The sequence below is a fragment of the Hylobates moloch genome, unplaced genomic scaffold (assembly GCF_009828535.3).
Source record: "Hylobates moloch isolate HMO894 unplaced genomic scaffold, HMol_V3 SCAFFOLD_4, whole genome shotgun sequence".
Lineage (NCBI taxonomy): Eukaryota > Metazoa > Chordata > Mammalia > Primates > Hylobatidae > Hylobates > Hylobates moloch.
In genome coordinates, this window is record NW_026652279.1 from 113,758,470 (window position 1) to 113,776,601 (window position 18,132).

Below are 18,132 nucleotides of genomic sequence, written 5' to 3' on the forward strand. Positions count from 1 at the left end.
ATTATAACTTTTTTACATATAAACTCTTTGATTTTTTTAAAATTTATTTTGTTGTATCATATTATATAGGGTCTGATTTCACAATCTTCCCCAAACTGTTAACCAACTGGCCCAGCAGCATTTATTTAAATAATCCTTTCTTTTCACACTGACTTGTGATGTTACTTTTCATTTGTCCTGAATTATGATACATACTAGGATTTGTTTCTAACTTTCTCTTCTCACTGTTTTAACTATTTGGGTGCCACTATCATATTGTCTGAATGACTATAATTTCTGTAATACATTTTGACGTTTGGAAACGTAAGTACCACTTCACTGTTCTTCTTTTTCAAAATTTTTGGCTACTTAAGAAGCTCCAGGATTCTCCAACCTGCCGAGATCTCCCTATACCATTAAAAAAAAAAAATCCTACTGTGGTTTTGATTGAAATAGCCATAAAGCCACATATTGAGGGAGGAAAAGAAAGAATCAGTTAGGCAGGCAGTTAGGGCAGGTCCTCAGAATTCTTTCAAACAAAAGAACAGTCTGAAAAATCAAGCTGCAGACACAGATAAGGGAACTAGCACGGGAAGTTGCCTAAACAATGCCCACAGCTGCACAGATAAGGGAGCAAGGCCCAACACAGAAATGCCTTTGTCCTTTGTGCAATGAGTGGGCCTCCAGCAAATAGTTCCTTCTCCTTTTGTGGACATGTACATAGTGGGCCCCAGTGAGCACATTTCCTTTCCTTTTTGGGGCATACTTTGGACTGTGAGCCAAGCCTCTGTGAACCATCACTCCAACACTCAGCTGGTTGTGGGCCAAGGCTCCAATTGGTCTTTACACCATGTCTTTTTTTTTTTTTTTTTTTTTTTTTTTTGAGATAGAGTCTTGCTTGCTCTGTCACCCGGCTGGAGTATGACTGGAGTGTGGTGGCACAATCTTGGCTCACTGCAACCTTCACCTCCTAGGTCCAAGTGATTCTTGTGCCTCAGCCTCCCAAGTAGCTGAGATAACAGGTGTGCACTACCACACCTGGCTAATTTTTGTATTTTTAGTAGAGATGGGCTTTCGCCATATTGGCCAGGCTAGTCTCGAACTCCTGGCCTCAAGAGATCTGCCCACGTTGGCCTCCCAAAGTGCTGGGATTACAGACATGAGCTACCATGCCCGGTCAACCATCATGTCATTTTCTGAGTGGTGCCTTTTCCAAAAACAACCCCCAGCCAGTCAGCATACTAGGAGAATGGGGTGGAGCTGCCAGAAATTCATGCCTTATGCAAGTGAAACACCCAGCCCTATCAGGCTCCTCATAAAAGCCTTTGTACTCAGATGTGAAATGGCAACCCTCTTGGGTCCCCTCTCCACAGTGAAGAGCTTTCCTCTTTTGTTTATTAAACTTTCAGTCCAAACTCACCGTTAGTGTCCACACTCCTTATTCTTTTGGTCGTGAGACAAAAGAGTTCTGGGTAATACCTCAGATAACCAGACTGCAATATTTATTTGGAAAAAATATTTCCAATATATAGCACTGTTATTTCTCTCCATTTATTGAAGTGGTCTGTAAATACCTCAGTAAGGTTTTACAGTTTTCTTTCTATATGCCGTACAATTCTCATAAGTTTATTCCTAAGTGAATGAATATATACACACACACACACACACTCATATATATTTGCTGTTATTACTATAAATGAGATCTGACAACCAACTGAGGAAAACATTTGCAATACATATTACAGGCAAAAGTTTGATTTAAATCGGTCTTATAAAGAAAAAAACAAACATGCCATTTCAGTAGAATAAAGGATGAAGGGCATGAGTACATAATTCATAAGAGAAATATGAAGGGTTGGCCGGGTATGGTGGCTCACGCCTGTAATACCAGCACTTTGGGAGGCCGAGGCAGGCGAATCACCTGAGATCAAGGGTTCGAATACCAGCCTGGCCAACATGGTGAAACCTCATCTCTACTAAATATATAAAAAAAATTAGCTAGGCGTGGTGGCATGCACCTATCCCAGCTACTCAGGGAGGCTGAGGCAGGAGAATCGCTTGAACCCAGGAGGTAGAGGTTGCAGTGAGCCAAGATTGCGCCACTGCACTCCAGCCTGGGAGACTTCATCTCAAAAAAAAAAAAAAAGAAAAGAAAGAAAAAAGAAAAAAAAAGAGACATATGAATGGTCAACAAACATATGGAAAAATTATTCAGCCTGAATAATAATTAAAGGAATACAGATTAAAATGAGACAATTTTCAGTATACTACTAATGAAGGGTTTTTTTTTCCTTTCATCTAAAAAACAGCCAACCCCCTCTGCTTTTCCCAGCAAACTGATGCAAAGATAACAGTTGAATTTACCCCTTACACAGCCAACTGCTTTCCCTGAGGCCATTAACAGCTCCTGAAGGGCCAAATCCCACTCACCTCATCTGGCCTTTCTCTTCCAGGTGATGCTGCCAATTCCTGTGCCTCCTCCATGACCTGTCTCTCCTCCTTTGGCTTTACTTTCCCTGATTCTCCAAAGTTTGTCTATATAGTGGTAGGGTTATGTCCTAAGCTCCATTTCCTTCTCACTCTGCATAGGTATTTTGACCATCACCAAGGTTAAAAACCACGGATAAGCTAAGGGCCACCAAGCTATATCTTTATCCCTGATAAGCCCCAGGCCTTCAGTCTTATATAGAATCTGCAACTGATGCTCTATAGACCTAAATCTCAACATGTTCCAAATTTAGATCACTACCTTGTCTCTCCCGACCCCATTACCCTCCCTGTGATGTATTTTTGGTTGATGAAAGCTTCATGCATTTGAATTAGAAAACCGGGAATATCCTTGAGCCCCTTCTCTTCCTCAGGTCCCACACTCAGTATCTATTCTCCCTGCACCACTCTGGCTCATGCACTTGGACTCTTCTGCCTTCAGTCTTGCCCTCCCTGCCATCCTTTGCTCTGCAGCCAGCATGATCCTTCTCAATCACAAATATGATGGCATGCCAAGCCCTGGAGGAGTGCGGACCTCCCTGACTCTCTACCCAGCTCAAACTTCAACAGTGATTAACATTTCAGTTTTGTGCCTCTTTTGCTCATAACACTTCTGTGATATTGAGAACAGGGCCCAGATTTCATTCATCTTTGAGCTCCATACCACCAAGCAGTCTTTGGCACAAGGGAGATCCTCAATAAGATGCCTGCTGAATGGAGATTCTTCGAGAAGGAAATGAGGCAGAGAGTATTCCAGGAAGAAGAAACTGAGCCAAGTCAGGTCTGTAAATGCTGTAGGATAAAATGGGCATTCCAACTGTAGGAGAAAATAGGCATTCCAGCAGGCTGTATGGATCCCATTTTCCATGGAAGGAAAGAGGCAGTGCTGGGATGAGAAGTGGGTCACAGCAGAATTAGGCCATGTAGTGTTAAATGTGATAATATGTGGAATGGACCTTATTCTGCAGGTATTATCCAAAAAAAATCTGAGCAGAGTAATAATATACCAAGATAACTTTAGTAACTGATATGGTTTGTCTGTGTCCCCACCCAAATCTCATCATGAATTCCTGTGTGTTGTTGGGGGGACCCAGTGGGAGGTGGTTGAATCATGGGGATGGGTCTTTCCCATGCTGTTCTTGTGATGGTGAATGAGTCTCATGAGATAAGATGATTTTAAAAAGAGGAGTTCCTCTGCACAAGTTCTTTCTCTTTGCCTGCTGCCATCCATGTAAAATATGACTTGCTTTTCCTTGCCTTCCACCAGGATTGTGAGGCTTCCCCAGCCATGTGAAACTGTAAGTCCAATTAAACCTCTTTCTTTTGTAAATTGCTCAGTCTCAGGTATGTCTTTATCAGCAGCATGAAAATGGACTAATACAGTAACCATTTAGAGAATGAAGGGGAAATACTAGAGAAAAGGAGGTCACATAAGTGAATAAGGCAATACAGTGAGGGGAAGGCAAAGGGAAAATGAAAAGACAGCACTTATGTTAGGCACCTAGTACGTGCCAGGTCATTTATACATCAAAACTCACTTTGGTCCTCACCCTGTGTGGTTATTCCTACTACTATTATCCCCTATTCCTAAGAAGAAACTGAGATTGAGTGTTGGAATAACTTGTGAAAGAAAAGTCACATAACCAGAAAGTGGCACCAACAGCTGAGATTCAAACTCCCATCTGTCTCTGAAGCCTACACCACACTACTGAGAGATGACAGAGCCCTAAACTAGTAACAGAGGGAATGAAGGAAGAGGAAGACTCTAGAGACATCTCAGAATAGACACTATGCTGAGGGTGCACCCTGGTGATAGCACTGACTGTGAAGTTCTCAAAAGTAAACAACAACAAGGGAGGGGGTCCCAGGTTGGGGGGTGGGGATGAGGGAACAACTATTCTGAGAGATGACTCATCACAGACAAGTTGCTGGCACATCCTGTTCCCAAATACCTCATTCCTTCCACATGTAGCCCCAGCAGCAAAACCTTATCTGCACATCTTATCAGCATGTAGCTCCTCCAATATGACCCTATAAAACTTCCCTCTAGCCCCTGCCACTTGGCAGACAGCCCCTTCTCTGCTGTGCTGCCCATTGCACTCTTGCAACATATCTTTGTACTTTAATAAATCTGCCTTTCTTTACTTACAATTGTGTTGATAAATTCTTTTACTGCCCACAACACTGACCCCAGCCAGTTGCACCTGTGACACTGACCAAACTAAAGGGTCACTGGGAAGGAAGAGCACAGAAGAGCTTGACTTTACACAGCTGAGTTTCAGATACTGGCAACATTTGTCCATGGAGCTTCCCAGAAGATAATGAGAAAGACTGGTACGTCTGGAGCTCCAGGAGGAAGTGGGTATGGAGCAGGAGAGGAGGGCTGGATCTCAGGGAGTGTGGCCACTGCATGGGTGGCAGGAGAATAGCAAGTGTGTTTCTGCCTTGCTTAGGGAGAGCAGAAAGGGGTCAAGTAACAGTGGAGCCGAGGCAGATGCATGGGGACAGAGTTCAAGATGGGTTGCTAATAAAACAGTTCCTTATCATTTACAACTTTCAAGAGACACGTACCTGCTTCTGGGCAGTGAAGTTTTTCAAATGCTTTGTCTGTATAATCTCCATGCTCCTTTACACATTTATATTCCTTAAACTTCAAGCCATCCTCAAAGGTCAAAGTTTCATTTAGTATATCCATTGCCTAAATCAATTCCACAGTGTTTTATGATAAATTAGCCATATTTTGAAAGGAAGAAAAACCATATTTTTGCGTTCCTAGTAAAACTAATTAGCAAGGTATATAGTAAATATTCAACATATGTTTACTAAACAAATAAATCCATAGAGTTTTAAAACTAGAGCTATGTTAGATAAAAACAGAAATGTTTTCATTTCTTCTCCATGTTAACAGTGTCAAGCACTGGTCATAAGACAACTTAATTTTATCTAGACTTTCTGACTTCAATATTATTCCACTTCAGTTCCATTCTACGGTGCTCTCAAGCTTTTCTCATTCATGCCCTGTTTTAAGTGTACGACATTCTTAACCAGCTCCCTAAATCTGCTCCTAGTATTTTGGAGTCAATACCAAAATGACCACTTCTGATTCAAGCAGATCAAAGCAAAGAATAAGAAAGAGTGGCAGTTAAAACTTTTTGGACTCCATTCTTTCATTTCAGCAGGGTAATGTCAGCACCTCACTTCACAGAAGCTCTGTGAGAGTACCACTTCTCAAGTTCCCACACAGAAGCAGGTCCCCAGATCTGCTCCACTCTGGTGTCATAGCTCTGGGGCATTTAGGAACTTATGGTTGAACTGAGGTGAATGCTAACTATCACCACTCTAATGAAGTCTTTATGTAGCAAATGCTCATAAAAATAAGAAATGCTAACATGGAAATGTTTTAAGCTAATAAAGAACATTAAATAAAAAGATTGAGCATCAGGTATAATTATTCATACTTATATTGACTTAAAAGGTGAATTCAGAAAAGGTAAAATGGAAAAATAAACTGTTAATTTTGACATTTATTATAGGTCTGATAAAATCAGGATAAAAAAGATTTTAAAATCAACTAATAAATGAAATTTGGATTTGCTGTATTGGATTTACTGTATTTACTCCTTGCTGTGGCAAAGACAGCCCAAATGCATAAATGAGATTTACTCAAAGTTATCAATAACTAATTAAGACCTAAAATAAATGTGCCTGGTTTCAGGGTACCTGTTCAATTTTTTAGGTCAGTATATTCGTTGTTGACAATGTATCAGCTCTTCTATTTTAATTTGGCTATGATAAAATTAATATGAGTAAAATAGCTCCTTTATTTAAAGAAAAGTAAATTAAAATGTAATAATTTATCTAAAGAAATAACCCCAATAAAATAAAATGGGAAAATAAAAAGTATTTGGAAGACTCATTTGAACACCAGACATTTTTCTTTCTTTTTTTTTTTTTTGAGATGGAGTCTCACTCTGTCACCCAGGCTCAAGTGCAGTAGGGTGATCTTGGGTTCACTGCAACCTCTGCCTTCTGGGTTCAAGTTATTCTCCTGCCTCAGCCTCCTAAGTAGCTGAGACTACAGGTGGGTGACACCACGCCCAGCTAATTTTTTGTATTTTTAGTAAAGACGGGGTTTCACCATGTTAGCCAGGATGGTCTCAATCTCCTGACCTTGTGATCCACCTGTCTCAGCCTCCCAAAGTGCCGGGATTACAGCCGTGAGCCACTGTGCCCTGGCCTTGAGCACCAAACATTTTTCTAGAAATATTTTTTAAAATTCTAGGCATCCAAATAAGAAAAGAAGAAGTCAAACCATCTCGTCATGGATATGATACTATAGCTTGAAAACCCTAAAGACTCCACCCAAAGGTTCCTGGAACTGATGAACAACTTCAGCAAAGTTTCAGGATATGATATCGAAGTCAATAATCAATAGCATTCCTATACACCAATAACATTTAAGCAGAGAGCCAAATCAAGAATGTAATCCGATTTACAATAGCCACCAAAAAATAAAATAAAATACCTAGGAGGACATCTAACCAAGGAGGTGAAAAATCTCTACAAGAACTACACGACACAGAAAGAAATCACAGATGACACAAACAAATGGAAAAACAGTCCACACTCATGGATTGGAATAATCAATATCATTAAAATGGCCATACTGCCCAAAGTAATCTATAGATTTAACACTATTCCTGTCAAACTATCAATGTCACTTTTCACAGGATTGGAAAAAAAAAAACTATTCTAACATTCATATGTAAACAAAAAAGAGCCCAAATAGCCAAAGTAATTCTAAGCAGAAAGAACAAAGCCAGAATCATCACATTACTCAACTTCAAACTATACCATAAGACTACAGTAATCAAAACAGTATGGTACTGGGTCAAAAACAAACACATAAACCAAGGAACAGAATAGATAACCCAGAAATAAAGTCACTTATCCACTGCCATCTAATCTTTGACAAAATCAACAAAAATAAGCAATGGGGAAAGGGCTTCCTATCCAATAAATGGTGCTGGGATACCTGGTTAGCTATATGCAGAAGAATGAAACTGGACCCCTACCTTTCACTGTATACAAAAATCAACTAAAGATGACTTGATGATTTAAATGTAAGACCTCAAACTATAAGAATCCTAGAAGAAAACCTAGGAAACACCATTCTGAACATGGGCCTTGGGAAAGAATTTGTGATTAGGTCCTCAAAAGCAATTGCAACAAAAACAAAATCGACAAGTGGAACCTAATTAAGCTAAAGAGCTTCTGCACAGCAAAAGAAACTATCAACAGAGTAAACAGACAACCTACAGAATGGGAGAAAATATTTGCAAACTATGCATCCAAGAAAGGTCTAATATCCAGATTCTATAAGGAACTTAACTGAACAAGAAAAAACAAATAACCCAAATTTTAAAGTGGACAAAAGATAGAAAGAGACACTTCTCAAAAGAAGACATACAAGCAGCCAACAAATATATAAAATAATACTCATCATCACTAATTATTAGAGAAATACAAATCAAAACCACAGTGAGATACCCTCTCACACGAGTCAGAATGGCTATTACTAAAAAGTCAAAAAACAAATATTGGCGAGGCTTCAGAGAAAAAGGAATGCTTATGTAGTGTTGGCGGAAATGTAATGTAAATTAGTTCAACCACTGTAGAAAGCAATTTGGATATTTCTCAAAGAACTTAAAACAGAACTGCTGTTCAACCTAGCAATCCCATTACTGGGTATATATCCAAAAGAAAACAAATCATTCTACCAAAAAGACACATATACTCACATGTTCATCCCAGCACTACTCACAATAGCAAAGTCATGGAATCAACCTAGGTGCCCATCAATGGTGGTCTGGATAAAGAAAACGTGGTACATATACACCGTGGAATACTATGCAGCCATAAAAAAAGAATGAAATCATGTCCATGCAACATGGATGCAGCTGGAGGCTACTATCCTAAGCAAATTACACAGGGATAGAAAACCAATTACATAGGGATAGAAAACCAAATTCTGCATGTTCTCACTTATAAGTGGGAGCTAAACATTGGGTACTCATGGACATAAAGATGGCAACAATAGATACTGGGAGCTACTACAGTGAGGGTAAGAAAGGAGGGAAGCAAGGCTTGAAAAACTAACTACTGGGTATTATGCTTAGTACCTGGGTGACAGCATCATTCATATCCCAAACCTCAAAATCACACAATATATCCAGGTAACAAACCTGCACACGTACCACCTGAATCTAAAATAAAAGTTGAAAAAAAGTATCCCTACAGCCTGTGAAATAATTTCAGAAAACATGCTATTAAGTAAGATATATGCATTTTCTCATACCTACTAATGGAAATTTAGACTTAATGGCATACCTCTTCCTCTTGGAGGATGTTTTCATCAGAAATACATTCGTCTAAATTAATTTCAAACTTTACCCCCTTCTAGGAGGCAGAAAAAAAAAATCAGTTTAGCAATTCAATAAAAGCCTTAGAATTACAACTCCCTAGGTCAATTTTGTTTGACATTATAGATTCTTAAAACCATTGGTCTCACATCACAAAATAGAGCAATTCTATAAAATACTAGGGGGAAAATCATGCAGGTAACCCAGATCACAAGGTGGCTCCCCAGCCAGCTATTTAATATGGAACCCAAAGACAAAAGTATTTCTTACCATAGCTTTACATTTCTGTTCTGGATTTTTACTTTCCTTTGTGTTCTGAAGCCTCATTTGTTTCAAGTCTTTTTCAATGTCCTGAAAATTTAGAGAAAAATACAATTCTATCACTGTATGTTTACATGAGTTGATTTCTGGGTTAAATCTGATGATTGATTTAATAACAAAAACAAGCTTTTATAATGGAAAGTTAATAAGAATTAACTAAAAACTTGTGCACAGTATCCATTAACTTGAAATATTAATACATTTAACACTTGCACTTCAGTGGGTGAAATTCTATAATGTGACAATACTTATCACTCCAGTCCACTCCAGTCCAACCCAATTCAATTCAAGAATGTAATTTTGACTACAGGATCTTTCCCTTAAGAGGCTTATGATCTTAATCAGGAAAATAAGCAAAGTGAGCAACTCATGATGGTATAAAGGAAGGAGAGGGCTCTGAAAATTGGCAGGCAATTTCAAGGAGGAAGAGAAGAAAACTAAAAGTGGATAACAAGAATTTCAAAGGCACAACTGAGATGTGAACTCCATATTTGGAGGTTTCTTAGCGCCCTATCTTGGGCCATCTGCTCTTCTCTTCCCTAATACAAGGGGTTTCATTCATTCCTATGGATTTAAAACGCCATCGTTAAGCAGAGACTCTTAAATGTGTATCTTCAGGCTTCACTTTTCCTCTCCTCTGAGCTCCAGACTCACATATCCAACTGTGTACTTAGCATTATCTTCATCTTAATATTCACTCCACAAATTCACACTGAGCACTCCCTAGGGGCCAGAAACCCTCAAAATGGGTTAGCACAGTAGACACGACCAGAAAGGTCCCTGCTGACACGGAACTTAAATTTTACTGGAGTAGGATAGGTAATAAATGAGTTAACGAATGACATAATTTCAGAAAGTGTTAAGTGCTATCAAGGGAACAAAATAGGATAACATGACGGAAAATGAGTAGGGAGTGAGAGTAATACAGGCAAAGCTTATCTGGCAATCGATTTAAGCCCTGGAATGATATTGGACCTTGGCATACGCAGGTCTGGGGACAGCATTTTCCATGCAGAGGGAACAGTAGGGTAAAGGCTCCAGAGCAGGTATGTGAACTCTCACAAATTCTCTAACTCAGTGTCCAAATGGAACTCTTGAGTGCCCTCCACCACCCCCAGCAGTGGGCACTGAAAACGTATGCTTTCAGCCAAGACAGAGTATCAGAAACCAGATTTAATTCCACACCTGAAACAACGAAAGAGCCAAATCAAATATATAATAGATAAATTGTTTTTAATACATTAGACATCCAGCAATGAAAGACAGTAATCCCTGAGAAACAGAAAACCAATGAGACAAGCCCTGCAACTGCCCTAGCCTCCTGTCTTGAGAGAGTTTGCAGGCCATGGTGCGGGGATGGGGAACTGAAGAGGTGCAGGGATGGGAACTGAAGATGAGTGTGGCCAACTCCCTGAGTTGATAAGACAAGGCTTGGGGGTCTTAAGGTGCTAGAGTCTGAAAGACAAAGACCCAAAGAGGAGAGAGCTGCTCAGAGAGAACTGAAACACTCATACAATGTCAAGGGGAGTGTAACACAGTGCGACCATCCTGGAACACCATTTGGTAGTTCTTTGAAAGTTAAATATACACCTACTATATGATCCATCCATCCCAGTCCAATGTATTTACCCAAAAGAAAGAAAAGAAGCATATGACCACATAAAGATTTGTACATGATAGTCAGGCACGGTGGCTCACACCTATAATACCAGCACTTTGGGAGGCTGAGGCGGGTGGATCACCTCAGGTCGGGAGTTCGAGACCAGCCTGACCAACATGGTGAAACCCCGTCTCTACTAAAAATACAAAATTAGCTGAGCGTACTGGCACATGCCTGTAATCCCAGCTACTTGGGAGGCTGAGGCAGAAGAATCACTTGAACCCAGGAGGTGGAGGTTGCGGTGAACTGAGATGGCACCACTGCACTCCATCCTGGGCAACAAGGGCGAAACTTGTCTCAAAAACAAAAAAAGATTTGTATATGAATGTTCCTAGCAGCTTTATTTATAATAGCCAAAAGCTGGAGACAACCCAAATATCCATCTACAGTGAATGGATCAATAAATTTTGATATATTCATACAATAGAATATACTCAGCAATACAGAAGAATAATGAACTATTAATATGTGCAACGTAGATAAATTTCAACATTATTATGTGAGTGAAAGTAGCCAGAAACAAGAGCACATACAGCACGACTCCATTTATGTAATCCAAACAAATCTAGAAAATGCAAACCAACCTACAGCGACAGAAAGCAGATCCGTGATTGCATGGGGATGAGATGGGAGGAGAGGTAGGGAGAATAAGAGAGAGAAGTTTACAAAAGGGCGCAACAAACTTTTGCAGGTGATGGATACGTTCACTATATTGATTGTGGTGATGGTTTCATGGGTGTGCGTGTCAAATCTTATAAAGTATATACATTAAATATGTGTAGTTTATTATGATCAATTATATCTCAATAAAACTGTTTTCTTTTTTAAGGAAGAGATGAAGGACTCAAGTCCTAATCTGTGGCAGTACATTGGAGTAGTGAGCAAGAGACTGCACACCAGCCTAGAGTTCCTGCCTCAAGATCCCAGACTCCATGGATACACAGTTAATCAGTCTTCACAGGGCCAAGAGGGCCTTTCAGATGACATGACCCTGGAGAGCTTGACAGCACACTAAGGTTGAATGTCCCACCCACTGGAGTAGATTGGGGTTGGAATCTGAGATCGTTGTATTTTAAGGAAAGTAAAGTAATGGGGCACTATTGTACAATTGAGACAACCAGACTATCCAAGCAAATCAGATAACCAACTTCACAAATGTAAGTAAGATACATAAGTCATAGTCCTGATTTCAGACTTCATACTATTGCAAGGCAGAAAAACAGCCTTCCCAAGTTTGCAGGGCAAATAGCTAATAATGCTTCAAACTGACACAGGCTGGTGTATGAAGTACTTGGAAATGCTGTGGAAATACAGATGAGGCGGTTATTAATTCTAAGGAAGAAAGAGAAAAAAGCTGTGCTAGAAACTTCACCAGGAGGTCTGATACGATGTGTTCTGCAAGAAGAGAAGAGAGGGAAAGGATATTTCAGTAGAGAAATGAGCATTTTACAAAGGCCTGGAGGTTAAAAGGAAGATGTCTTTTTAAATAAGTAGGGCTTTAAAAAGTAATTTGAGATGTTTAGAGCTTTGGGTATGTTTGGGGGAAATGTGAGCAATGAGGTTGGAACATTCTGTTAGGAACAACTCACAAAAGTCTAGCATGCCATGCTAAGGAAAATGGCAGTCACCATTGATTGTCGTGTAGAGAAATAATGTGTTCAAATCAGTATTTTGGAAAGATAACTCTGCAAGTAGAGACTTTTTTAAAGTGTCTTATTATATAGCTGCATATTCCCTTCAAAAAAGATAATTAAAACCTAAATCCAAAAATTAGACAAATTAAGTGATAATTATTTCCTTTACAAAAGTTTGCAAAGGGATCTGCTGCTGGATTGCTCTGGACGACAGCCTTCAGGAAATATCAGATGCCTTTTCTTTTCTTTAAGAGATGGGGTCTCGCTATATTACCCAGGCTGGTCTCAAACTCCTGAGCTCAAGGGATCCTCAGCCTCCTAAATAGCTGGAACTATAGTCTCATGCCACCATTTCTGTCTTTCAGATGGCTTTTTTGTTTGAAGATATTGATTAGAGTGCTGACGGAACTAAGGAATGGACACTTTATTATGCATATTTGTAGTAAAAGTTCTGTAACCTTCTTATAAAAAAATCTAAAAACTAGAGAGACAATAATCACCCCTACTCACACTAATCCAGATACCACCAATTACCACCATTGGCATTTTAGTGTGTTTTCTTTCAAAGTTACTCCTCTTGCATAAAATATACAAAATTTTATTCACCCAATTCCTGATATAAACTTTTTGAGGCAAGGTGCCATCATCTGTTTGTGTTCTTCCAGTGGTTTATTTTTAATTACCTGACTTTTTAAAAACTTTAAGGCACTGGATTTATTCTAACCAGGTTAAAAAAATGTGAGAGAAAAACATGTGTGTTAACATCTGAGCCGTGTTTTCATGGAATGTGACTGTGATCCTACTGACACCTGTGAAGGACAAGTTTATAATACCTTGAGGATTTTCCATTTCTAGTTGACTCTGGACCAAGCTCTAATAATAAATATAATTTAAAACACAGAGAATTACTCTAATTATAAAGATAATAATAATTCGGCCAGGCAGGGTGGCTCACGCCTGTAATCCCAGCACTTTAGGAGGCTGAGGCGGGTGGATCACCCGAGGTCAGGAGTTCAAGACCAGCCTGGCCAACATGACAAGACCCTGTCTCTACTAAAATACAAAAATTAGCTGGGCATGGTGGCAGGTGCCTGTAATTCCAGCTACTCGGGAGGCTGAGGCAGGAGAATCGCTTGAACCTGGGAGGCAGAGGTTGCGGTGAGCTGAGATCGTGCCATTGCACTCCAGCCTGGGCAACAAGAGCGAAACTCCATCTTTAAAAAAACAAAGATAATAATAATAATTCTCAGTATGGGCCAAATCATTGAGAATCTTCTTACTAAGCAAAAATAAAAGCACACTTGGGCTTCTTATTCACAAAAAAATATAACTCCTTGGAAAGTAAAACGTTTTATGACTCATGTAATTATTTTATGTAACCATAAAAGCATTGTTTATCAGGTCATTTCACGGGTTGAATAATTCTCAGAATTGGTTGATATCAACAGATTCATCTTGTATTATAATTGTATAATCTTTCCTTAGAAGGGAGAAAAAGTCTCTTGAGATTTGTTATTTCAACTCTGCCCAGCCTCTTACCTCCACCAAAAACATAAGGTTGAAATGGAATCTGACTTAACTGTCAGATTTCCTGACCAATGTGTCTGAGACACTGACTTAGACCCTCCAGAGAGTGGAACGTTCTTATGCTAAATAGCAGCAGTTCTCAAACTTGGCTGCATACTAAATCACCCAGCAAGCTTCTGCAGACAGAATGCCTGGGCCTCATCCCAGACCATCTGGGGCAGAGAGAGGCATCTGAATTTTTAAAAGTTCTGGTAAAAAGGCAGTGGCTCATGCCTGTAATCCCAGCACTTTAGGAGGCCGAGGCTGGTGGATCACGAGGTCAAGAGATAAAGACCACCCTGGCCAACACGGTGAAACCCTGTCCCTACTAAAAATACAAAAATAAGCTGGGCGTGGTGGCGCATGCCTGTAGTCCCAGCTATTCGGGAGCCTGAAGCAGGAAATCACTTGAACCCAGGAGGCAGAGGTTGCAGTGAGCCAAGATCGCACGACTACACTCCAACCTGGCAACAGAGTGAGACTCCGTCTCATAAAAAAAAAAAAAAAAAGTTCCCTACGTGGTTCTGCTGCACAGAGAAGGGTAAGAGCCACTCGGGGTAGAGCACACACACCGCAAGCACACACGTGTCTGATCATAGCCATCATTACCTGCACAGGTGCTTCTCCCTCAGATGCATCTTGATGGACAGGCAGGTTACTCTTCTTCACCAAATAGGTTTTATGACTTATTTTTGAGTTCTCCTTTAACACAAATTATACACAGTCAACAAGATTGGTTCTGGGTGAGCTCTGAAGGCTACTTGGCTGATGCACGATCAATGATGAAATGGCTGGACAGAACCCTTTTTATAGCTCCTTTTCCCCGCCCACAGCCTCAGTACTTCCCAAATCCTTCTTCCATAGTCTCTGTAGAAATGTCTACTATCCACCTTTTTTTTTTTTTTTTTGAGACGGAGTCTCGCTCTGTCACCCAGGGTGAAGTGCAGTGGCGCGATCTTGGCTCACTGCAAGCTCCGCCTCCTGAGTTCATGCCATTCTCCTGCCTCAGCCTCCCAAGTAGCTGGGACTATAGGCATGCACCACCACGCCTGGCTAATTTTTTGTCTTTTTAGTAGAGACGGGGTTTCACTGTGTTAGCCAGGATGATCTCGATCTCCCGACCTGGTGATCCGCCCACCTCAGCCTCCCAAAGTGCTGGGATTACAGGCGTGAGCTACCGCGCCTGGCCAATGTTTGCTATCCATTTTTGCAGGGCTCAGGCTGCCCATCCCAGATCAGCCTTAGACCTAAGGCTGATGATGGCTCCAGGCTGCCCACCATGAGCCAGGCCTCTGCTCCAGAGAGAACAACCTCCAAGCTGCCCCTCCCAGCACACACAGTCCTCTGTCCCAACCTTTGCATGGCTCTTTCAGAATGCCCACTTTCCTCCCTTAACTCTGCCTCTCCAAATTCCACTCTTTAGGCCCCACCCACTTCTTCCATAAAAACCCGCTTCCTGCTCATTCTGCTCATCTTGGCTCCTGTGCACCTACAGGGCTTACTCTATGATTGTTTTATACGTGTGTCTCGTCATTCCAACCATTTACAAGTAGAACTGCATATGCCAGAAAGAATAGTGGTTATAATTGTATTTTTTTATTTTTTGAGACAGGGCCTCCCTCTGTTGCCCAGACTGGAATGCAGTGGAACAATCACAGTTCACAGCAGCTTCAACCTCAGCCTCCCACCTCAGCCTCCTGAGTAGCTGGGACTACAAGCGTTTGCCACCATGACCCACTAATTTTTTAAATTTTTTGTACAGATGGAGTCTCATTATGTTGCTCAGGCTGGTCTCAAACTCCTGGGCTCAAGCGATCCTTCTGCCTTGGCCTCCCAAAGTGCTAGGATTACAGGCATGAACATGAGTAGGGGTTTTAGAGTCAGATTTTCATTTTATTTTACTTTATTTTTTTGAGCAGAGTCTTGCTCTGTATCCCAGGCTGGGGTACAGTGGCACAATCATGGCTCACTGCAGCCTTTAGCTCCTAGCTCAAGCAATACGTCTGCTTTAGCCTCCCTAGTAGCTAGGACTACAAGTGCAAACCACCATGCCCAGCTAATTTAAAATTTTTTTTATGTGTGTGTGTGTGTGTGTGTGTATGTGTGTGTGTGAGTGTATATGTTTAGAGCTAGGGTTTCCCTATGTTGCCCAGGCTGGTCTCAAACTCCTGATCCTCCCACCTCAGCCTTTCAAATTGCTGGGATTACAGGCATGAGCTACCATGCCCAGCCTAGAGTCAGATATTTAAATATTTCGTCTGCCTTGTAATAGCTACGTGACTTTGGATGAGCTACTTAACTTCTCTGTACAGGGGTAAATAAAAGAAAGTATGAATGTGATATGGTTTGGCTCTGTGTCCCCACCCAAATCTCACCTTGAATTGTAATAATCTCCATTTGTCAAAGGTGGGGCCAGGTGGAGATAACTGAATCATCGGGGTGGTTTCTCCCATACTATATTCATGGTAGTGAGTAAGTCTCACAAGATCTGATGGTTTTGTAAATGGGAGTTCCCCTACACAAGCTCTCTTGCCTGCCTTCATGTAAGGCATGACTTTGTGCCTCCTTTGCCTTCTGCCATGATTGTGAGGCCTCCCCAGCCATGTGAAACTGTGAGTCCATTACACCTCTTTTTCTTTATAAATTACCCAGTCTCGGGTATGTCTTTATTAGCAGTATGAGAACAGACTAATACGGTATGTGAAAGCTCTAGTTCACAGCCTGGCAAACACAACTGAATTGCACCATACATTCATTTGACTTATATGAATTTATAAGTCATATAAATTCTGTATGCACTGCGGTGGAAGAGAGAGAGAGAGATCAATTTCAGCAGCATGATGGCTCTACTCAATGAGTGTGTGGCCAGGTGCATGTGGGATGGGAGACAGCCATCTCAGTGCCTGCAAGCTTCTCCTAGGAGAGCATTCCAGGGCACTGAGTGTGTTCCTAGTGTTTCAATAGCCATGTGTCTTTCTTACAACATGGTTTCCAAACACAGGCTAGCTATTTCATGTGAAGCTCTTCTGAAGAAGCAGTGATCTGTGCCAACTCTAGAGACCTTCTTGGGAGATGGAAGGATGAATTTCCAATGTGGCGCCTTTAAGAGATTTTTAAGAATCAGTTCAACTGCACTCAGATTTTGTCTTAAATAGCCTTTAGAACCTTACCCTGCAGAGAGTTGAAAAAATGCTAGTGTGTTGAGTTTGTTTGTTTTTTTCCCGCCTTCTGGGCATGAACTTACACTCATTTTGGACTTTCTGCATCTAATGCAGCTCTGGTCTAAAGTTGCCGCTCAGTAAATATGTATTGAGTGATTCATGAGGGAAACAATCAATAAGTACTTTTAATAATAACCATTCCTGAGAATCTCAGATATCCTTATTATCTTGTGTAGTCTCTCATAAACCATAATAAACTGAAGCTCCAATGAGGTCTGACAGCTTTCCTATTAAAAAAGAAGTCTGCATGATTATCTCTATGATAAAACTTTATCTTTTCTATAAGGAAATCATTACTTTTAATACCAGCTCAATTTAGTTAGCTCTAAATCGATAGAACAATGTTTTCCCTAGAAGAATGAATTTACCTCTGGTTCTCTCCCCATCTTCTTTCTAATTTCTTTCATGTCGTTGTGGTACTGTTGGCGTATTTCCTCTGTTTCCAATATTCCTGGAAAGCAAACCCAATCCAGAAACTTTAAATGTTTATGAACACCGTAACAGAAATAATCTTTATGCAGCCTATAATTTCAAAAGTTGTGATATGAAATAAGGTTAGAAAAATATGTTGCTCCTAAAGATGATAATCTGCCTTATGTTTTGGCTGCAGTACTTCACTCCCTGTGAGACAGTGGCTTTAGCTACAGAGCTCAATTTTATATATAACCCAAATGTGTTCATGATGTACACTTACTTTACAAATCCTACTTTTATATATAACCCTCTTATGCACTGAACTTTGTCCCTCCCCAAAAAGAGATATGTTGAAGTCCTAACCCCCAGTGCCTTAGAATGTGACCCCATTTGAAAACAGGGTCGCTACAGATGAGACTACTTAAGAT

At 40.5% G+C, this 18,132-nt stretch overlaps 1 protein-coding gene across 1 annotated transcript in view; it reads right to left on the reverse strand.

Annotated features, from left to right (window-relative positions):
* Nucleotides 1-18,132, reverse strand: part of NEK5 (NIMA related kinase 5) — an 89,795-nt gene that overhangs the window by 28,896 nt on the left and 42,767 nt on the right. The window contains 6 exon segments of the mRNA XM_032150944.2: nucleotides 5,038-5,164; nucleotides 8,857-8,925; nucleotides 9,159-9,239; nucleotides 14,679-14,771; nucleotides 17,659-17,729; nucleotides 17,732-17,741. Coding sequence (XP_032006835.2) covers nucleotides 5,038-5,164; nucleotides 8,857-8,925; nucleotides 9,159-9,239; nucleotides 14,679-14,771; nucleotides 17,659-17,729; nucleotides 17,732-17,741 — 451 coding nt within the window.